General features: G+C 33.5%; 1 protein-coding gene across 1 annotated transcript in view; it reads left to right on the top strand.

Moving 5' to 3' along the window:
• Positions 1 to 24,654, top strand: part of LOC124352958 — a 52,843-nt gene that overhangs the window by 19,006 nt on the left and 9,183 nt on the right. Inside the window, exons 4-5 of the mRNA XM_046802716.1 lie at positions 819 to 1,036; positions 5,472 to 5,666. Coding sequence (XP_046658672.1) covers positions 819 to 1,036; positions 5,472 to 5,666 — 413 coding nt within the window. The remainder of the gene's footprint in view (positions 1 to 818; positions 1,037 to 5,471; positions 5,667 to 24,654) is intronic.

The raw sequence follows: 24,654 nt of genomic DNA, 5'->3' as shown, positions 1-24,654 counted from the left end.
GAGCTTAATCATCCATACTGACTGACCTCTTGTTAAAACACAAAGAAATGTATAACATTAGACATTAGAACAACGTAAGTATGAATGTTTTGGTCTAATGGGCACTCGTAGGTGCTAAATGTTTTAAACGTTATCCAAAATTCATTCACATTAAAGGATTTAAAACTTAATTTATTAAGAGTTACTCGTGTAACCAAAACTCTAAGTTCCTGGCCTACTTATGTAATTGCTTGTGTTGCTTTTTGCCTGCAGTAAATAGTCGCACAATAGGCTTAGTGGCAACAATCATCTATCTTGTATCTATCAAGTATTTATCTTCCCCAATACTATGATAAAGAATAATCTAGAAATACTTTAGACTTTATCACAGTACATATATATACAAAGCAGGTGAAAGTTTATTTGTTTGAATGTACTTAAACCAAGAAATGGTTTTTATATTTTCTATTTCCAATGATAGAGTAGAATTTATTACTGTTTCATTCTTGAAATGATAGTTAAAGTTATGGAAGAAATTTTAAACTCCTCCATCAACTCTATTTTTCATTGACGAAGATTTAATGGTAAGGAACTTTTACTTATCAGAGCAGAAAATAAGAGCGCAATAGACAGGAGCTAGCTCCCAATTTTTTTGGACGGCTCTTCTATGCCTAATTTCTTTCTACTTGGATTCCTTAGGACTTGATAATTTATATTACATCAGTGTGTAAAACAAATTACTCACATTATCCAATATTGAACGTTTTTATGAAACAGGTTGAAAATGTTTAGTAGTCCAAATGTCTATAGCTTTTAGTGTGTTTGTGTGTATGTAACAGAGGGTGGGCCGGTGAAGGGTACGGACCTGATGTCTCTGGCAGAGAAGGGAAAGGCGGGCCGGGCGGGAAGCAGTGCCAGTTCTAGCTGCTCTACCACCAGTGGGGAGGACGACGGCCACAGCGCGGGAATGCGGCACCGTGACGCACGCCGTTATGCCAAGCAGATCAGTGTGGATGAGGAGATCGCGCCACTAGTCAGCAATGCCAATAGCCAAGACGTTAGTGTCTCCTCTAGAGGGATTCTGTACTCGAACTGCTGTAGTTAAAGTTGATATATTGATACCTATATAAGGTGTTACAAAACTACAATGTTATTTTTCGTTTAAAATTCAAAAAGTGGATCTTATGAAATTAATTTTGTAATTTTTGTCTTAAAAAATTTGATTGGAAATTGGCCATTTCTATGTATTATAACTTTATAAAATTGGCATTTGCTCTTTTCTTCAAGTATAGATTTAGGTTACTATGGTTAGAGACTTATCAAAACTAGATAGCCTTAAGCCAATAATATAGTAGCCTAAATTCTATTCTTTAATTAATATAGTTTTTGCTAGAGCAATAAAGAAGATTACATTTGAATACATTCGCAATAAGTATCTTAGACAATTAGATTTCATCAGTAGAAAATAGGAAAATTCGAAAAATTAGTTTTGGATTTCTGAACATGTCAAATCTATTAACAAGAAAATTCATAAAATTCTTAGTTAAAAATGTAATGACTTCAATTTGGAAATAATTAACCCCTTCATTAAAACCTGAGCTGAAGAGAATGCAGAATGTCTATTTACTAGAAATTAATTTAAAAAACTATGGAAATTGAATTTCTATTTCTATTATTTGAATTTCCTGTAGCTTCTGAACATATAAATTTTACATTGCTTATTCTTAATCACCCAAAATACAATGCTGTGTTGCCATTTTTACCATTAAAAAAACAGTAATTTATTTTCCCCTCTATAACCATCATCTTCCTACAACTTGAATGTTATAACATTGTGTTGTAGTACAGCTATATACAAATGTATAATAATTATTTGTTTTGTAATTGTTGTATGCAATCATTGTGTTTGTGATATTTCAACAATTTTCTTGAGAATCTATCTTAATGACAGAAAAATTAATGGTTCTAGTGATAATGACAGAAAAATTATTTATATATCAAGGCTGAATACCAGTAACAGAACTGCTGTAAAATATGCGGACATGATTTTGAAGGTACAGTTCTATGGCTCTGAAAATAAAAAGTATGGTTTACGGTATCTGAGTGTCTCAATAGACAATAGTAAATTTATGTAGCTCCATGATATAAGTACACATTAATTTGGAATTATTTTGAGAAAAAAACTTAAATCCAAAACTAAAATAATATATATTAACAGTATATTAATTCATAATAAACATGACATAGTAATCGCACTAATCTTCTATATGTACTATAATCCCCATTTAGAAGCACAGCCCCATGTTCCTTTCAGTAGGTAGAATGTAGTCAAGCACAAAAAGCCTTCCTTAGTATAATAGAGGTTGTAGCTGTAGTATACACTCTGTTACCTGCCACAGTACATTGTGATACTGGGCCAGGAGCCAATATCTGACTTCACAGACCTCCAGAGCATGAAAACAATAGACATTATGAAGTTATAACTGCAGTATATATTATCATCCTCATTATTACCTCCTGCAATGCTTTGTGTTGTGGGGCCAGGAGCAACTGTTTGACTCAGGACCTCCAAAGTATGGGCACAATCAACATGGCGAGGTGATATCTGTAGTATAAGTATTTCATTCACAATGTTACCTTCCACAGTTCATCAGTTATTAGCTGAGCAAAGAGCTAATGTCTGGCTTCAAAGACCTCCAGAGTATGGGCACACTGGACATGGACCAGGCTATAACTGTAGTGTTCCAAATTGTATGCACACTGAAGGGATCTTGGAACTATAAGAGATACATATAATATTAAAGGGAAAAAGTTGTGTTAATAACAAGATCAACAAATTAATGTGGGGAATTTGATTATTGGTTGTGTTGTTCACTTGGTGCATTCAAAATACTGGTTTTGGTAAAAATGTTCAAACTGTTATAGATATCTACTATAATCCACATTGTTAGCTCCCGCAGTTCTTTGTAGTTCTAGGCTGAGAGTAACTGTTCAAAGCTTGGTGGAAGTGTTGGAGGACACATTCAAAGAAAAGGAAGCCCTAGTCAGCGTCTTCATGGGTATTGAAGTAGCTTACGATCGAGTAGCATATCAATCCATGGAAGCAGCTCTGGAACGGTTTGGAGTTCCCCCAGATGCTGTAAAATAGCCCTCTTGAAAAGTAGACAAGTTACAGGTAAGGTCAGGAATGAATCAAACACTTTCACTGGCTGCCCCCACCAGGGAGGGGTTCTGTCTCCCCTCCTGGTGGTCGAAAATCTCCTAACTAAAGCAGAAAAGAGGGGAATAATTCTACAATGCTGTGCCGACGACCTGGTGCTTATGGTCAGAGTGAATAACAAAGGTACGCTGGAATGCTTCACTCAAGAAGCGATACATTTTATAGCCACTGGTGTCATGGGAAAGATCTACCCATCATAAACAAGTATGATTGCCTTTACTAGAAAACGAAGATTCCAGCTAGTACAACCTGTTTTGGAAGGTATCAGGATAAAACTGTAACACAGTCAAGTATCTAGGTGTAGTCCTGGATGGGAGGCTGACTTGGAACCCACATATTGAAATCACTACATCTAAAGTGATAAAGACCCTTAGGGTCTGTAAAAGACTCTTTGGATTGAAAAGGGGATTGAAACTCAAAATGATTCACTGGATCTATGAAACCATCATAAAACCAATGTCACATATGCAGTATTAGTGTGGTGGTCGAAAGTAGAACAAATTACAGCTGCCAAGAAGCTACAGAGTCTTCAAAGGCTAGCTTGCATAAGCATCACAGGAGCGATGAGCTCCTGTCCAATCCTGGCACTTGAAGCAGTCGTGGTATACACTCCTTTGGGGGCAGGAGGTGATGAAGACAGCTGCATTAAGTGCCGTATGAAAATAACTCAGGAATTTCCTGAGGCTGAAATGTTAACCAACGTATCAGAAGGAATGGTTAAGAAATACTCCTTTGAAAAACCATACACAGTCTTTATTGAAGAAGAAAATGGAGTAAAATGAGGCATAAACTACTAACATATTCTGGAAGTTCTATACAGATGATTCATGTCTTGACTCTAGGGCAGGATTCAGAATATATGGACCAGGAGTTAACCTAGCTATGCCACTGGAAACACACGCCACGGTCTTCCAAGGGGAAGTTCAGGCAATAGAATCAGGCGCCAGAAGACAAATGAGGCCAAAAAGAGTTGAATATGTAATACTCTCTGACAGCCACACTGCACTCAAGGCACTTGACACCTGTTCGTTTGATTTGAAATGCAAGAATGCTTTGGTAGAAAATATTAAAGAACTGGCACACTGGCAAAGAAGAACAGAGTAACACTCAGTTGGATGACGGGTCATGAGGGCATTCATGGTAATGAAAAAACAGATACACTCTCCAAAATAGGAACAGAGTCCCTTATGGTACAGTTAGAGCCAGGCTGCAGAGTAGCTTTCTCATACAGCAAAGCTCTTGTAAAAGATTGGGAAAAGAGAATTAGATCCTTTACCTGAAGTAGGGTCTCAGGATTAAGAAATTAAAAAATTTTTATCTCTCCTTATTCTAAAAGGTGTGTATGGGAATGATAGTAGGTATGTTGACATGATATGAACCTCTTAGAAAACACCTTATGAAGGTGGGTATTAGTCAGACTGATGAATGCAGACTCTGCAGAGAAGCAGAAGAATCAGCGGAACACATTTGGCTAAGTTGCCCTGCCATATCTACAATCAGGAAAAAATTCCTAGGGTATATCTTCTCGGCCCAGAGGACATAAGAGAACAGGAGCCCTAAAATTTGACTGGCTTCTGTAAAAGTCTCAGATTCTGAGGACAAAAACAAGTAAGGGAGGCTCAAAGGTTCTTTTAGGACTAAGTGCAGAGACAACCATCTATTTCTCTCTGAAAAGAAAATAAAACTGTTTGATTCTAGATCTCCAGAATATGAACACACTGGATATGGCAAGGTCATAACTGTACCATTTTTATCCACACTATTACTTCCACAGTGCTTTGTGATGCTGGGTAAGGAGCCAGTGTTTGACTCTGGATCTCCAGAATATGAACACACTGGACTTGGTAAGGTTACAACTGGAGTATATATTGTCTTCCACACTATTATCTCCACAGTAAATCGTGATGCTGGGCAAGGAGCAACTAACTGTTTGACATCAGGATTTCCAGAGCATGTGCATAGTGGATATGGTGAGGTTGTAACTATAGTAATTATTGTTATCCACACTGTTAACTGCCACAGTGTTTTGTGGTGCTGGGCCAGGAGCCACCGTTTGACATTATGAATCTCCTATGGCGAGGTTGTAACTATAGGTAGTATATATTGTCCTCCACATTATTATTATTATAGTATTGTCCGCCACAGTGCATCGTGATGCTGTGCCAGAAGCAACTAACTCTTTTACATCAAGATCTCCAGAGCATATGCACAGTGGATATGGCGAGGTTATAACTATAGTATTTATTGTCATTCACACTGTTACCTGCCGCAGTGCATCGTGGTGCTGGGTCAGGAGCCACTGTTTGACGTTACGGACCTCCAGAGCATGGGCACAGTGGATATGGCTCGGTGTGGGGCTGTCGAGGTAGCCTTTGCATACGATGCTCCGATGCGCAAGATGACAGTGCATGTACTACAAGCTAGAGACATTCCTACAAAAGACAGGGGCGGAGCTACGCACACACAGGTGGTTTTCTACTTTAAAACATATATTTCCTTAAATTCATTTATACAGGGTATTTCACATGTACAACTGCAAAATTTAACATTTCTTAGTGATTATTGAGGGTGTTATTCAAATAATTACCCGTATTACAACAGTTTTATAAACAGTTGATTATTTTGTAATACAACATGTATAAAGAAGAATGAGGGTAAATATCTGTTTACTCTTATTGATAAAACCATAAAACCAATTTTCTGCTTGAAAAGTACAATTAGTTATATGAAAATGTAATATTTATTTTTAATAACATGTACTATTTTACTGTGATTTACTAAAATTTATTATTTGTTTTTACATTTTATTATATCATATAAATATGTTCAAGAGGTGATGAAAAATACACTTTTTATGCAAATGTGAATACTATTTGAGCTAGAAAACTTTTAATAGAAAAGTTTTCTGGTTTACAAAAACAAACAAAATTATCTACATTGTGCCTTTTATTCATATTAGCACTTAAAATTTATAAAATATGATAACTTTCATTTTTTTTAATTTGAGCTGAGACAAGATGTGAAATTGTTAAAGAAGATATTATGTGCAAACCAACATTTTTATTATGACAATACCAATTAGAATGGTGTAATATATAAAGTATTACACATCGGTTTTCTGACTGCTAATTACAAATGTTAAGAATGCGAATGCGGCATGTCAATTTTTCTAACTTATGCTCTATTTCTGCTTAAAACTATTTAAATGGGTATCTTTTGTACATTCAATGACTAATTCATCAATAAAATATAATAATAATAAATAACGCCAATTGGCGTTATTAGCATATAGCATAATGACAAATACAATATGCGGGTAACGCCAATTGGCATTTTATGCGTATTTATTACTAAAACCAAAGTAATAAACTGTAAATAATTGTATTTATAGTACTTACCATTTCCGTTGGCTCAGTGATGAGTAATATGTTGTCAAGTCGTAAAAATACACATTGAATACAGTTTGAGCTGTAGTAGTCCCTAAATTACTACATACACTATGTACACGAACTTATCTCAATTTAATTCTTGTGTCTCCGAGGCATAAAGCTGGCTTATCTTCACAAGCCTCACAAAAGTAGGTAGTATCCTTTCTTATCCCATTGCCATTACACACGATACAACGTCTTCGTAGAGGTCTGCCTTTTTCACCCATTTGGAATTTTGATGGGAGGTGTTGTGTTGCTTTTGGGTTCTTCAGTTTTTAGTGGAGTCAGGAGACTATCAATCACTTTTATTCTGAATTCCAACAGTGATAGTTTATTACTGATCGCGAGAGAAAAGAAGAGACCTGGATTCTGGCCTATCTGAAATTTGCAGGCGCTACTACTAGTATGTTGCCGCGCCTTGTTTCGTAATTCCATTATTGTTTCACTGTTCCATTGCTATGATAATCAATTCGCAGGGTTGGCTGAGGGCGAAGCGCCTGAAATTACCGCGCGGCAACACACTAGTACACAGCTGTGCGCCGGCACGGGCCAGGTCTCTTCTTTTCTCTCGCCACCAGTATCTACGTTGTGTTTGTTGTATAAAAAGAAAGCATTTACTATCCACATCTGCAAAATGTGTATGACTAACTTTTTATACCACCTAATGGTTTTTCTTTCTTACGGATAGTAACAGAGTAGCTGATCTTGCCGGTCGATTCTGCTCATATACTGATTATACTTTACAATTGGTAGTGGTTTTTCTTTTGCCTCTCCTCTTTTATGTTCTGTCATTTCATTTTCATACTGGTTTGATATATATATAAAACAGCCCTTTTGTCCTTCCACTTCCCTACCATTGTCCCCTCGTGATATTTTGCAACAGTTTCTCCCTTTTTTAGTTTTTTGGTCAACATACTTCTGAAGGATTGTTGATCCTATCGACACGCAGTGTCCCAGTAATGTAGGTTTTTTTCAGCCAGAAGTTTCTTGGTCAATGGCACAGTTATAAAAGTTGTCAACATATACAGCATGACCTTTACCTAGCCTTTCGGATAACAGATACATCACTACTTTTTCTGTGTGACCTACTCCTGACAAAGCATCTAAAGCTCTGGCATAAATGCAAAATTTCAAACTGAGTCCATTCGGTTCTGTCAGAAAATACAACTTTATCCCTTATTTGTGTTTCTTTTGTTTGATATATTGCCTAAATACGAGGCGACCTCTCCACAAAACCATGGATTCATCTAGGGACAGTTCTTTGCCTGGCGAGTAGATACAGTTCATCTTATTATTAAAATACTTAACAACTGGCCGTATCTTATGGAAGCGGTCTTCAGAATCTGGGTCACTTTTGACAAAATGTAAGCACCTCAAAATTACAAGGAACCTATCTCGAGACATAAATTCAGAAAAACATGTTTTGAATAATTTATTTGTTTTCCAATAGTGTTGAATGGTTGGCATTTTTACTATTCCTATATGAAAGTAAAGCCCTAAAAAGTTTTTGAACTCAGATAATGTTATATCTTTCCACTGACTTATTCAGGAATTCTCATGAGTGCCAGAAGACAAAAACACTTCCTCTGCGTTTGCGTTGGTTTCATTAATAATGACTTTGAGAAAGGGTTCGTCAACAACAAGGTTAAAATAATCAATAGGGCTATTATTTTCTGGTGTAGGAACACGTAGTCCAGTTGGTTGATTAAATAAAAAAGTTTTCATTATTGGGTTATCATCCCAAACTAGTGGTATTTGAGAAAGATTTGTGTGTCTAATTTGACTGGTGCTTGGTTGGGGAGAATCGGGATTTGAGTGGCTACTCACGGTTGACGCGTCTGGGCCGCCACTTGCAGTATCTGCTTCAATTTCAGACTCAGAATCACTTTCATCACTTGGCCTGTAACTTACTCCACTACTGTATGCCTCTGATCCAGAATCAGAATCGTAATATCTATCAATTTCACTAACTGTCAAATTATTTGGATCTCGCGGCTCGCGGCTCCTATTATTATTCATTTCGGAAAACTATTAAAAATATTGCATGGAAACGACACGCACAGGATAATGTCCCAGACCGTACTCAAGGCTAATCAAGGTTAGTTGTTCCGGCTAATCAAGAGATAACGCTGAAACCGGTCGGGAAGTAACATCCCGCCCAAAACGCCAAATGGCGTTCGCCGCATTCGTCATAGCATCACAAAACGCCAAATGGTGTTTGCCGCAGTGAACGTGTTAAGGAGTTTGATTAACAATACATAATATGTTTACATTCGTAAACCTCGGATCCCTAGCCTACAGATTTTTTCATATCCTGTACTTAACAATTCATGAAAATATTTTAAAACATTTGTGGGGGGGGGGGGGGGTGGGGGGGGGGGGGGGTGGGGGGGGGGGGGGGTGGGGGGGGGGGGGGGTGGGGGGGGGGGGGGGTGGGGGGGGGGGGGGGTGAGCGCTGGTTGCCAGCCACTTCTTCATTGTTCGGAAAAAGTGGTAGTCACTTGGTGTAAGATCCGGACTGTATGGTGGATGAGGAAACAACTCCCACCCGAATGATTCGAGAACTTCACGTGTACGATTTGCCGTGTAAGGTTGAGCATTATCGTGAATGAACAGAATTTTCGAGCTCAACTTTTCCCTACGCTTGTTTTGGATCGCTCTTCTTAGGTTGTTTAACGTTTGGCAATACCTTTCTGAGTTGATTGTAGTGCCTCGTTCCAGGAAATCAACAAGAATTACACCTTTCTTGTCCCAAAAACGGTCACCATAACCTTTCTTGCCGACATTGTTTGCAAACATTTTCTTGGTTTGTGAGGGGAACTTGTGTGTCCCCACTCCATTGACAACAATTTGGTCTTGCAGTAAACATGTTTCACCCATGTTTCATCGCCAGTAACGATGCGATCGAGTAGTGATTCACCCTCTTTGTCGTAAGCATCCACAATTGTTAACGCTGCAGCCATACGCTTGTTTTTGTGGACGTCGGTCAGGATTTTCGGTACCCATCTTGCACAAAACTTGTGGAAGCCAAGCTTATCAGTGACGATTTCGTATAACAAAGTTCGTGAAATTTGAGGGAAACTAAGCGAGAGTTCCGTTATGGTTAACCGTTGATTTTCTCGGACCTTTGCGTCAACTTTCTCAACAAGTTCGTCAGTCACTATGCTGGGTCTTCCACTTCGCTCTTCGCAATGAACATTTGTTCGGCCATTTTTAAACTTAATGACCCATTGTCGCACTCCACCTTCAGTCATAATGTTGTTCCCATAAACTTCACACAACTGCCGATAGATTTATATAGGCTTACAGTTTTTGGCAGTCAAAAACCTAATTACTGCGCGCACCTCACAGTTGGCGGGATTTTTAATTGCGGCAGACATTTCAAACAGGCACTGTGACTAGATGCGTTACAACACGAACTTCACGCTAGCACGGCTGGATAGCCACTGAGCGGTGGGACGTCCTGACACCAAGATGGCCGCGCTAGTCCTGCCCCTAGCGGCCACAGCGCAAAACGTAATCAACTTTCCGAATAGCCGTCGTATTTGTGAAAGTAAAAATAATTAACAAAAGCTATAAATACAACATGATCAAAGTTAACAACAAATAATTGTACATAAAAGAACATAAATCAATCTAATCCTTGCACCATGTCAGGAGAAGAACTAACGAAATATCATGATACAACCATTCTTTTTCTGAAGTTTATTGCTGACAATGAATGATTGAAAGGATAGCAGTATTTCAGACAACACAGATGTACTGCTGAAACACATACACACACCGCAGCAGTAAAGATGAGAATTCAGTTCAAGTGCAGAGTTATGTATGTTTATGTTATTAATTTGGACTTTTGTGTATTAATTTATCAACATATATTGATTAATTTACTTTTAGATTTCAATAAAATCTGCTTATTGCAGAATCACTCTAAAAACAGAATATTTTGGATTTCCACAGATCATGGCCCACATAAAAAGGTGACAGCCAATTGAATGAATATTTGCAAATGCTTTTATTAGGCATCATAGAGTAAAACAACAAAGTCTTTTAGAATTTTCAGATTCTTTACAACAATTTTTATTCTTAGATGTTTTAAATATTTCAAGAAAGTAGGTATACAATTCTCTTGAGATATATTCAAAAATGTATTGTAATTTAAATTAAGTAAATATTTAGATACATAATAACATTAATTCAATAATATTTAACTGAATGCAAATACACTAAGTTCACAATATTAGAAACTCTTTATATACTTAAAACCATATACTTACAAATGAGTTTAGTCTTGAAAGATTTCAGGATAATGACATTTCTAAATGTTTTAAAGTGTTACATATGTATTTGTTACAACACCAACCAATTAAAGATCAACTATTTTAGAGTCATCATACATTCCAGTGTTGTACAAATTATCCTCAGTAACTAATAATCCATCCTCCATGTTAATTCAAGACGATAACCCCATATGAAATCTTTTTCTTCTGTTTACAAGAAAAATTCTATTTTTCATTCTTTAGACTTATGTTTAAATAATTACCACACAAAGAAGATACATTACAGTCCTCAAAACATTTATTGTGGCATTTAGCAATGCCACAAATCTATAACCACCCTGTTATTCCTTAAATTCATCGCTTCACAAAATATCATTTGTGAACAGTATGGGACCTAGCACAGATCCCTTGGAACTCCTCTTATAAATGAGTGTGGATTTTATCTGACTGTGCTTGTTAGACCAGTTATGATGTACCGGAACTTGGGATCTTTGTCATAAGTAGCTATTTGTTTGATACACCTCTTGTGGATCCTTGGATCCCCCTACTGTCTATGTCCTTGTTTTGTTATCTTCACACTAGTTCATATATTTCAATTATTAGTTATATTTTTTACTAGTTTATCCAGTTGATCAATAAACTTAAAGTATAGTATATAAAAAATGACCTTTGATTTTAAAGCAGACAAAAGCTGTCTATTGGAAAAGTTCTTCGCAGATATCACTTATTGCCAGAATTTCTATATTTCTTAGGAGATTGTGCTTGCAGCAATGGTAACATCTCCCAGTGTGGTTTTTGTATTTGGATACATTGTGTTATGTATTCTTGAATTATTGTTACAGTAGATAGTTTATTATTTAGCCTGTCAACGTTTGTGCCATTCCCTTTATGTTCTGGTAGAAGCTAGTTAAATTGTTCTTCTGTTTCTGGGAAGTGAAGTCTCTAACTGTAGGGATGTCAAAGTATGTCTGGGGGTTGATGTTTTGACAAACCAGGAGTGGTAGATTTTGTTGATGACACATGTTTTTTAGTGTTCTGTGTATTACAAGAAAAAGTATTCCACACTTTCTTGGTAACAACATATCTTGGAAGTCTGTTTTTTGTAAGGGATTTGCGTTTCTCCTTGTATATGTTTAAATTAAATTATATACAGTTTTAATAATGCGTTTATGTGTATTATGGTTACCTTATGATCTTATTCTGTCAGGTAACCTGAACTCAATGCCCATCATTCAAATAATATTGTGTCGGTTGTGTCAGTAGTAGTTATTAAATGAAGTCATTGTATGATAGCATATGTCAACATTTAGTAACACAACAAAAAATTAATATTGGATCTAGTTGGTCTTTGGCACTCAAAGGGTTAAATACATTGGGACAAATGCAAGCAAATATGATTGACATTGACATTTCATACATATGTTTGAAGTAATGTGTTAAAACAAATGGGAATTTAAATTCTTGTAATGAATAAAGAAAACCAATAAAGTTTGTAGAAAAGAAAAAGACCTACATTTATAACAAATATGAGTATAAATGTAGTATATGAGTTTTATTGTTATTTCATGTATAAGCGAATAACATATTAATATTATTATTTTTATATTTTAAAATAACCTGTTTAGCAACCTGATTGCTGGCCGCTCAGTTGACTAAAGTGGCTTTAGCTTTTACACGATATACATGTGTGTGTGTAACACATTGGTAAGAATAATCTTCTACTTTTATTCTATATTGTGTTAACATGATTAAACTAAAATGGTTATGTGGTGAAAGTATGTGGTAAATACTTTCTCTTCATTTTTGACAAACTTGTATTTTAAAATTCTATAGTTCTAAAATGTATTGATACTGTATCTATTTAGTGTATTTTTACCTTTACTTTTAAAAACATAGAGTTTGTCAGTTACGCCAAAAGCAATTCACAATATTGACTAAACTTCATATTTTAGAAATATTTTAACTTTTGTCATTACATTTAAAAATTAAAGAGAAAACATAAGAATGCCATTTTCTTACACAAACAGTTCTTTTACACTATTGCTTTTATTTGTTATTGAATAGCAGTGATTTAATGACCTTGATGATATACACTATGTGAGCTACATGATTCAACTGAGTTGCATGTGAATCTTCCTTTGTCTTGCCTGTACATTTGAGCAAAGCCTATAGTGCACTATGTGGTGTACACAGCAAATTTTACAACAAAATTCAGGCATCACAAAGGGAATGCAAGGCTTATTGACATAAATCTATAATTCATTCTTTGTGTTGCTAAATAATGAAAGTACACTTCATGGAGCTGAAATAAATGTTTTCATGAAATTAATATCAGTTAAAATTATTTTGTTACAACTATACAGATTTAGTATTATATTCAATAGCCATTGTGTCATGACAAATTAGTTATCATAATAGTGTAAACATAAACTCTAAGATGTAATCTGTATAAATTTGTCTGTTCTTTATAAATGATAATATAATGTAAACAAAATAAAACCATTATATCTTAAACCTATTAAAGAAGAAATCTCTGTACAAGGAATCTTGCAAAAATCGAATGTAAACAGTGCCAGTGATATGTCCCCTGGTAGGCGAGAGAAGAAAATGAGCCCAAGATCGAGTAGGGTGTTAAGGTAAAACATTGTTTTATATTTTCAAGTTTTTATCTTGATTGTGTGAGATTTGCCATCATAGTTTTTCTTACAGGCTGCAATACTGAGCAAATGTTGAGTGTTGAATTCCAGCATACTATTTGTTACAAGACCACATGTGGATTTGTAGTTTGCTTATTTTGGTGTCATTTTTAAAACACTTGAAGGCAGTTTCTTATTATATTATAGCCTACATTGTTGTCAAGATACCTAATGTGTGGTTTAGCTTTGTTTCAGCAAAAAGTTCAAATAAGACACAACAATTTGGAATAAAAATCTGGATATGGAAGTATTCATTAAGTATGTGAGTCAACTTTGAAATGATTCAAAATGAAAATTAAAACTAATCTTCGGGTAATGTGCACACATATTCAACATTTGACAAAAAATTAGATCCTTTTGTTATGTTATTTTTGTTTTTGTTTATATATTTGTTTTTGTTATTATAAATTTGTTTGAATAAAATTTAATATCAAAATGTTTTACTTTGAGTTTGGTATGTATTGGATAATCAAACCCTAATTTTACTATTATACATTTAATAATACATATACAAATTTACTTTTTACGCATTTATTTTGCAGATCTTAAACAGAAATAACAAACATTTTGGGCTTTATTTTGAACGTCATGGTCTGTCACGGTTTCTACATATAAAATACCATGAATTTGCTTTAATACATTATTTTTAGTGTATATGGCATGCAGCCGTATGTGTGTGTGTGTCGCCAGGTATAAACATTGCTGCTATTCAATATCAATCAAAAAAGTTATCATTATTATATGTATTTAATGTTAACTGATTGGTGTATTTTATTTACAAATTATTTATTCCCTATAGTATAATTCTAGTTTGTGTAATGGTGAAGACATATTAATGTAAAAACTAAAAGCTATTGCATTAGTTAAAAATATTTGTTAGGTTTACTGAAATTTTTACTCGGTGTTAACTTTACAGTAAGTGCTTTAATACTCTTGTACGTTGTGTATAAATGTAATGTAAGTGATGGTCAGCTAGATGTTTAATGTTAATGTAGCCTTATGACACCAATAATGCTAGTTTAGTTCATGTAGCCGACGATCTACCTAGTGTTGAAGGCTACACTGTCTTGAATTTGTTATTAGAATTTTTGTTACCTCTTGTCTGTTACCTTTAGAAATCACCAAGTTAAATATAGTTTATTCTATTATTAGACTTAAACATAATGTAAATCTGGAATATAAACCTTAATGATAAGAAGATAGTTCTTTACATCCATAATAAACTTTTCTCTCTTACAGAGTGGGATGAAAAACGACTGATTTTTGTAATTAATACAAAAATGTAAACTGTTTCTACCAAACAATGAAATTTTAAAGTACTGTATAGTGTAGCAGCAAGTTACAATGGGAATAAGAACAATAATTTATGTTTTTGTCAGGTACAATTCACCTGTTATATTAGATAGTTTAGTTGAAAACTAATTTTCTGTAAACTGCCCAAACAGTTGCAGGGGTCTTGTCCATTTTTCTTTATACATAAAATCTTTGGCTAAAAATAATTTTAACTATAAATAATATACATTACATTTAAAATTACTGTCTACATTCATGTGTACATGCTTTTTTATTTTGACCAATTATTATAATATTAAGAATTTGTATTCAATGTCTGATGCCAGAACATATTTAAAAAGTATTCCAATTCCTTAGATTTTATAATACCTTAAAACAAAGAGGACCCGGTTCTTTATTACTCTTTTGTCATTCTGAATATAAATATCAAGCCGGACACATTTTTCATCCTACTATATATAAGAGATAATACAGTAGAATAAAACAAGATTTTAATAACAGTTAAGATGCAGCAGGTCTTTTGAAGTACAAAGTTATGTAAGTAGCTTTTAACTTGGAATGTTAAACTAGACTGTTTACTTGGGCAATCTAATATAGGAAATACAGTATTTTGAAACAAAAAATAAAAACAGAAATTAATTTTTAAAGCTTTTTGTTATTTCTGTTTTGCGTTTATTGTATTAATGAGTAATAAAAATAAGCTTGTGGCATAATAGTGATCAATTCTATACAGGGTAATCAGTCCCATTACTGATAATTAATATATTAGAAATCAGTTTGACATCGAAATAAGAAAGAAAACAAATTCTGTCCCTTGTCTGTCTAAATGTGTCTTATAGAAAATATTTTTGATTTTAACAGAGTAGAAAATTGCAGAAGTAATACAGTAGAAAAGGTTGCAGCATTGAATTTCGGTACACATACTGTAAGTATCCTCATCGCTACCTCAGGTAAATGACAATACTTGTAATTAGATCATTGTCACCTCAGTAATTACAATAACAACAAAATGTTGACCTATGAGTAAAAGAACTTGTTTTGTCAGAAACTTTTTAATCACAATAAACTAGGAAGGATCCCACACTATTCATATAGTGACCTCTCACTGTCATTGCATTCCGTAAACAGAATGTCTCTTTTACTTTTAAGTTTTAACCATATATTTTAAGATAAATTTATAACAAATAATTTAGCTTGTTATAAGTCTCTATAAGTTTTCCTTCAAACTGAAAAAGAAATTAAAAATCGTCTTGTTTTTTGTTTTTTTCTGTGGGTTCAAACTTTTTTTGTTACAACACACAGTTTTATTACAATAAGTTGGTAGAACTTCAAAGGACCTGCAAGCAGCTTTAACTGTAGCTGTAGCTGTAGCTGAGACATCAATCTGTCTGTAAGCATATCACTTGAGCCTTGTATTAGTGTTCATTCCAACCACATGCACAACTCGAATATTACTGTAAGTAACATTATGTTAATATATCACTGTACTGGTGAATTGATAACACATTTCTATATTGCTTTTGTTGTCAACATAGGTATAATCTTCTATCAAAGCTTATTCATAATTCATTTGTACTAAAGTTCGCATAGCAGTTTTAGTCACTGTACTGATATTCTCTGGATTTAAATTGTCACTAACTTACTTTGCCATAAGAATTTGTTGAGAATGTTGTATTAATACTCTTGATAATCAGGTATTTAACCAAGAATACAATATTCTTATTCTTAGCATGTTACAGCATCCCCTAACATATTACAGCTAAAATAATTAGATAACTGTGGATTATTCATTAATTAATCTATAACATACCTGGATAAATTCAAAAGATTTACTCCTCTTATTAATTGTACTTGGATAATAAGATAAATATTTTCTTAATACTTTGAAACTCTGAAATGTGGATGGATGTTATAATTCAGAAAAACGGTTCTGCAGTTAACAGTCCTAACTTATTATTTTTAATAAAATATGGAGAGTTAAAAATATATACTTTCGTTTCTAAGAATAATATTTTAACAAATCTTGGTTTCTTGCTATGGCTGAATAGGTGTCAATCTATTAACTTTGCTTTCATTTTTGGACAATTTAAGTACATGTTCTGTCATTTACAGTTATAAATATCTGTTTAGTAAAACCTATTCAAAAATTTGTTTCAAATAATAATATGCCTCACTTTCACTAAAAACAATTATAATGTATTGTACTTCTTCATAAAATAATGTATTTGATTAAAGACAATTTTGACTTATTATTTTTTACTTTCATAAATGTATCAATTGCAGCTGTATTTTTGCCTGCTAATTACTTCAGAATTTCATCAAAATACACACAGTTTTATTTATTTAATTCAAGAATCAAGAAAACATACAGGGTAATTCATGTTTCTTCTAGCAACAGTTAAAATTAAAATATTATATTGCCATTAAGATTCACCATCCTGTATTCTTACTGTTGACAAAGTATCATTACAGGCTATGTTATTTATTGTTGTAAGTCTTCAAATTAAGATTTTATGGCAAATAGCTATAACAATGCAATTATTATATAAATGAGTTAATATTTTTAGTAGGCTAAACTATTTATTTTATCTGTCTTTTTTGCTAGCAGGATGAAGGTGATAATAATAATAATGTCCTAACTAATTGAGAAACTATTAAAAGCAATTTTGGCCACAATTTTCATTGAAAAGCCTTGGAAATCACATAAGCCCATTTTTCAGAGATATGAGGATCTGGAGAGAGAGTAGATCAGAGATATACCAACAAAAGTCTAATAGATGGTTGAGAACTACTCTCGAAAACTCTTTCTTGGAGCCGGCTTATACTTTCATGTATGCGCTATCTTGAAAATAGTGGGCATTTTGGTTATTTGAATAATGAGATCTTCTCGTAGTGATTTTAAGATTCTTGTTCACTAATTCAGCATTTCAAGGTTTAAAAAGGCGATGTAAAAATGTGTTGTATTCTACATATCAGACATATCTGCATGATTTGAGTCAATCTAAATTGTAAACCATTGTCACATACAGGTATTTGAAAAAATCTGAAAAATTGTGATTAATAAATCTACTGATTTATTATGGTGCTTCGTGTTTGACTTCTGATTGGGAGAAGTACAGTAATTTTGAAAATATTGATAGATATTTATTTATTTATTTTCTATAGATCAAGGGTGATTGCCAATTATTTGTAGGTTTTAACAAATGATTTGATATTACATAAGACTGATGAGGCCTGCTTTAGTTGTTCGAGTTTGTTTAGATTGCTGGTTGACAATGCAAGATGCAGGTTCTCTGTTGGTCATTATTGGGGTTAGTTGGGAGCCCTGAGAAACTATTTTACGATTCTAAATAGCTTTGTGAGCTAGTGGGAGCGGTGGGACTTCCATGAAAATACTTAGAAGACATGTCCATCAGTTTTAGAGACAAAACTTCATAGCCAAGTATTAGATGGGTCAGAATACTCTAATTAAAAGATTTTTTTTAGGTTCTGTAAAAGTTTATTAAAATTTTGTATTTTTGATAGTCTTCTAAGGTAAATTTCTAGAACCTGAGTGAGAACATGGTCAATGGCTCTGTGCATTCATTGTAGGCTGTCTATATTAAGCATTCTAAATGAGTTCCATTCCCTTGTGCCTAACCAAACATGTTAAGAATATGGACAATCTCCATGAAATTCTTCAAAAATCTAGAATAAAATGATGACCTAATTTTGAGACCTAAATGTTTTTTGGTACTGGAAAATTATCTAGTGGTTTCATTTGTTCATTCGTGATTGATGCAATTTAGGGAGAAAATAAAAAACCCATCTACCTGTGATTTCATACTCAAATCATATGGTAGGTATTAAACTATATTTTTCCGAAGGGAAATATATATAGGAGGTATATGTATTTGAATTCTCATGTATGAACATTTCATATAAACATTATTAAGCTCCAAGAGATTATAAAACATGAATAATCCCATGTGTCAAAAAGCTGATACAACTGAACCTAATCAGAAACTATATAATATATATATGAAATTGATTATGTCAGTATACATAAACTATAATTACGGAAATACAGTGGGAAATTACCGAAATAGATTTTTGTAGTTTATAACAAAGCAAATTTTATAGGCTTCTTCGGAAACATGGAACCCTGGTTATGAGGTAGTAATGTAGAGATTGAAATATGTCTTTACTATGAAGATCATTGATTTGGTCATAGCGAATATTCATTGTGATTGGAGAAAATTGGTAAGATCAGCATTAAATAACTTAACTGAATTTTAATTTAATCTCAACACCCAGGTTTTGTTAAACTACTTTGTAACTATGTCCTGAAATTGGCTATTCTTTAACTACATACTCCATAATTGGGGTAGGCATACTTCTCAGATTGGTAGCAGCTACAACTTACCTTATTACAAATTTCATTAAGAGAAAGGTGTGGTATGACCTATGTGGTAAGTAATAATTTCCAACTGTTAGAATAACTCTATCCATCACCTTTAATTAATGTTTCATGCATATTAATATAAATTAATACATTCAAAAAGCATCTTATAACTCTGTAAATCTTTTCATGTTGCTGTAGGTTCCACATTGCACAAAATGACTTTTTCTTGTGTATTTTAACCCGTTAGTGACAGAGCTTTAAATAGAGAATTTTTTTTATGCAAGCAAAGTTTTAAAAAGCTTTATACAATCTTGCTAGTATCTTTAAAAATAAAATAACTGTTCTGTGTTTTGAGATTTATGAACAAATACTTAAGAGAGAATGAACGTCCATTGATTGTTGTACTGCAGAACTATAAGTAAGTTCCTTGCCTTTAGTGTATATCTACAGTACATCTTGTTGTGTAACGTACTGTATATGTTATATGCCTTTATTGTTCACATTACATTAATGTAAATCTTTGCTATTTCGGAAATGTATGATAAAGTTTGTTGTATAGAAAAGAGTGATATGATATAATTATTTAGATGTAAACTTTTATCAATAAAGTTTCTTATTCAGTACTGTATATGGATATGATATTGCATAATTTTTTATACACTTGTAATAATTTATAAGATGACATAAATTCAATTCATTGTGTAGATGTGATAAGATTGACTAAACATGTGAATAAAATGTTTGCACTTTATTTGTGAAATTGTTGGTATGCAGCCTTTTACATGTTATGATTATTATTATATTATAGCATAAATTGAGGGACTGATACTCATAAAGTTAAATGTCTTTAAAGTGAAACTGTAATTAATATGACACTGTTTGTGTGTATACTGGCAAACACACTCAGATTGCAACAGTGTAATTAACTAAAAATATGCCTTAAAGAGAAGTAAACTTAAAATGCACACTATCAAGATTCAAGAAGGATTTATGACTGTAAGATTTGACTGAAAGGATAAAAGGACTGCAGGTATATGCAGGACCATACTCAGCTTTTGGCGGGCAACAGAAAAGATATTCGGCTGGGTCCCATTAGGGCCCATGTCCTGCCACCGCACACCCATCACACCTCCTCACCCACCTCCATCGATATCCCATTGACTAAATCTTATTATTTTGTTACTGATAGTAACATTCAATCAATGTTGCTAAAAATAAGTATGGAAACATCTTAATAATCGGATTAAGTATTGTTTTAAATTAATTAAGTGAATTCTAAACATGTATAGTACCTAATTAGTTTATTAGTTATTGCCTTACTTTATTTTGCGATACTAATGATTGTGAGAAAAATTTTTTAAATGTGCTTTTTCAATTTTATTTTTGTTCTCAATTGAAGATAATTTGTCTATTGCACTGACATTGTAGTTATGATTTATCGGGTCAGATTGGAAACAAGTGTTGAAGTATTTGTTGTTTGATTGTGAGAACAATATTAACTTGTCTGCTTGAATGTACAATGTAAATAAACACGATCATGATTGTTAAATCAAAAGTAAGTTTATTATTTTAAAAGTAATAGTCACAGTTCCTTCAAAATTGTAATGATCGATACTACAAATTTAGCCTATAATAGCATTACAGCTATTAGATTGAGCTATCTCGTCCGCCGACACGTTTCCTTCAAATAAATGTGTGGTGGGGCCCGGCACAGGGCCCCGTTAAAATTGTCTGAAAAACCGGTCAGAGTACGGGCCTAAACATATGCCAACACTATATGTTACAAAATGTATAATACTAAGTTTTGCGGATTAAAATGCAAACCTAAAAATAACAAATTTATCAAAAGGTGTAATGATTAACTTATCCTCGTCTAGCTTGACAACGCAAGATGTGTTCAAAAAAGAAACATATACAGTACCTTAAGACTGAATCCGAACAATGTCTGTACAGAAACAGTGCATGTACAATCACAAGTTGCACGCTCTTTATTATTATTTTTCTTCAAATTTTTGACACATGAGGAAGAGGATGGATTTCAATCCTCAAAACATAGTGATATATATTTTTGTAACATATAATTATAGTAAATGACCTCAATTCTGTTATCTTTTCAAATCATTCATCACGGATAACAAACTTTAAACAAAGAATATTTTAATAGGCACTATTGTTGTATGCAATATGAATTGCTCAATTTATTAAGTATGTTAATAAATGTATTTATCAATGTGGTGTGAAAGGAGCATGTGGTGTGGACATGAATATACAGACATAACATTTTACAGCCCCCAGGCAGGCAGAAGAGAAAATCTGCCAATGAACTTCAATGATGCTCAGTCAATTCCCATGGATAGACATGAACATTCATCAAACTAATTCTTATCTATGTAGAAATAAAGTTCCATGTACAATTATCCTGATATGCTATGTAAAATCTCAGGCATATACCTATCATCTAACACAACATACGTATGTAGTAATGATATTTTTAGCAAAATTTCAAGTTCACAACTCAATTTGTTGATGAATTGTTTTCCAGTAGAACACAGAGGAGATTTTTCCAGAAGTCTCAGTGATAGCTAAACAAATTATACATAAGATCAAGTTTATAGTACAATTCATTCTTGAGATATCACCTTGAGTTATAGGCTTTCTAACAATCAGCCAAATCTCATGGAGGGACATGCACCATCATCGAACGCAGTTATATCTAGAGAACAGATTGAGGTGACTTTGCACAAAGTTTTATTTCTACAAAGATAGCACCCAGTTCAATGAAAATGCATGTCCTTCCCCATGAGATTTGTTTCAGTGTTACCAAACCTTCATTCTCCAAAGGATACCTCAAGGACGAATATTATACTATAGACTTAAAATTTGACTTGTAAGAGTAGTTTTTATATTCATTCCAATTCAAATTTTTATCGAAGACCAGTCCTAATAACTTTTTTAAAACCAAAAGTAGGTAGCTTATCTTTAAATCATCAGTTTTATTTATGGCATATCTTCCTATCACTGTTTATGGTTCTCTTCATGTATCAACATTTCAGTTTTGTTTTATTTAAAAATTAATTTATAATATATTGTTTTATTTTCATAGTTTTGCTTTTGTATTTTCAAGATATATTTAATTGCAAATTATTACAATTTCTAACCCAAAGTGATGCAAGAAGAATTAAAATATGTTATTGTCAGTAATATCTTTACTTATCCAAGCGGTTTATCTGTTTCTAACGACTTTTAATTTTCATCAGTCAAAATTAACAAGATTAGAATTTAGAATTTCAACAAAAATATTGCTTGTTGATATCACAACTGATATGTATCACAGCTTTCTTTTTGAAGAAAATTAATTATTTAGTATGCGTTCGGTAATTTTTCTACATTGAAAGACCATGCTTTAAATTTATTTATATGCTTAAAGGAAGCTTTTGTTGCTTTACCAATAGGAATATTGAGTATAATACCAAAGTGATAGAGCTAAATACTTGTAATTTTGCATGAAACTTCATATCTACTCGTACAAATGCAAAATCATGATGTGAAGTGTGGAGGTCTTCTATATATATGTGCCCAGTCAATTCGCCTCACAAGTACATGCAACTATTTACTCTTCCATCTCTACTTTTCATGCACAGCCACTTAAAAACTGCCTGGTACAATTTCGTGCCTTCTTATTAAATCTGACCAAGTTGAGCTAGACAGACCAGCCTCATTTCTATCATATAACATTTTTCCACTTTCATTTCTTTCTACGTTTGTCTATTGGGTCAACCATCACCCAAAATGATTTACTTCCATTATCCTTTACTAAACTTTATTTTTCTAACTTTCACAAAATAATGTGGACAGCACACACTAAAGTCTGAGTGGTCAAGGGATAGTACTCGATCTTAAGTATGCAGATATTGAATACCTGATGACCTTCATATTTAAACATAGCCTTCTTACATAATGCGGAACTCTGATGTGGGCAGCTTTTAGTTCCATAGCTGCTTATGGCATTTTCAAGGAAACCATTTTTGGTTTCCCTCCCCCCCAAAAAAAGGATGTGTGTGTGTGTGTAGGATGTGGGGGAAGTGGGGGGTGGGGTTTTCATCACCCAAGGGTGAGGTTCCTCTAAAACACCAACTGATAGTCAAGAAGACATCCTACGGGCGGAGGTTCTTGAATTCACATTTACTATACTCTCCCATGATAAATCTGATATCTGATGTACAAATAGTGTGTGTCAATGGAAACATTTTTTTATCATAACCACATATGGTTTTATCTAATACGAGTATATAACACAGTCTAGTGTAATAGTGAATTGAGTTTGAAAAAACTGATTAGACTCATACCGTATAGGCTCTTGACACTTAAGAGATTCAAATATCAAGGATGTGCAGATTACAGTGTCTTGATCAACAGGTTTATAGCTTCCAATGGTGTCATGCTACAAGTCTAAGGCTTAAGCTGCCACAACTATAACAAATGGCTAAGTGCAATGTGTCCTGGTGGAATGGAAACTCAATACTTTGGGAACAAAAGCCAGAATAACTGATTTTAATAATTTCTTCAGGGGGCATACTGATCAATTTTATCCCATTTTGTAATGGTAAGTTATGTTCATGAAAACAGTTCTATGTTGTTTTGATGCAGAAGTTTCCTGCCTCTTGTTATCTCCTGCTGGCAAGTTTTGTACTGGCCTGAATCAACTCACACTTAAATCAACAGTACAGGGTGGCATCAACAATATAGAGGCTTAGCAAGTTGAGTTTCCTGAAGGACCTTTTACATGACTTTTGTATTTTAATTTAAAGACGAATTCTATATCTGTTTCCAAAATAATCTTTAAATATATTTTTGGAACAGCTGCCCCATAACCTAATGCCATAAGTCAAATGTAGATATATTAGGCCAAATAGGCTGGTTTCAGCACACCTGGTGTGCAGAATGTTGACAGATTTAAACATAAATGTCTGAAACAAACGCTGCCGATATGATTGTCCATGTCAATTTTCTCTGCATCCAAAGAAACTAGGAGGATTCAGCTTTTGTTACGCTAGCATCATCCACCATCACAATGAGTCCGGCAATCGTTTTCTTCATGCGATAAGACAGAATTTCATTATGTTAATTTTGGAATAATTCGTTTTCAAATTTAATTAAAATATTCAATGCACTAGTAATACAAAAGTTTTTATTTCAAGAGCTTTCACTTTATACAGAAAGTGATGCTTCAAATTATATAAATGATAAAGCATCTTAAAATAAAAGTTATTGTTGAACTTAACATATGAATCATTGAACATTTTCTAGAATAAATTTGAAAGTCAATCGTTCCAAAACTAATTTAATCAAATTTAACTTTCAACAGCAAGAAAAT

This window comes from Homalodisca vitripennis, chromosome 1, assembly GCF_021130785.1.
Source record: "Homalodisca vitripennis isolate AUS2020 chromosome 1, UT_GWSS_2.1, whole genome shotgun sequence".
NCBI classification, from domain to species: Eukaryota; Metazoa; Arthropoda; class Insecta; order Hemiptera; family Cicadellidae; genus Homalodisca; species Homalodisca vitripennis.
The sequence above is the reverse complement of the archived record's forward strand: the minus strand, read 5'-3'. Positions and strand labels throughout refer to the sequence as shown.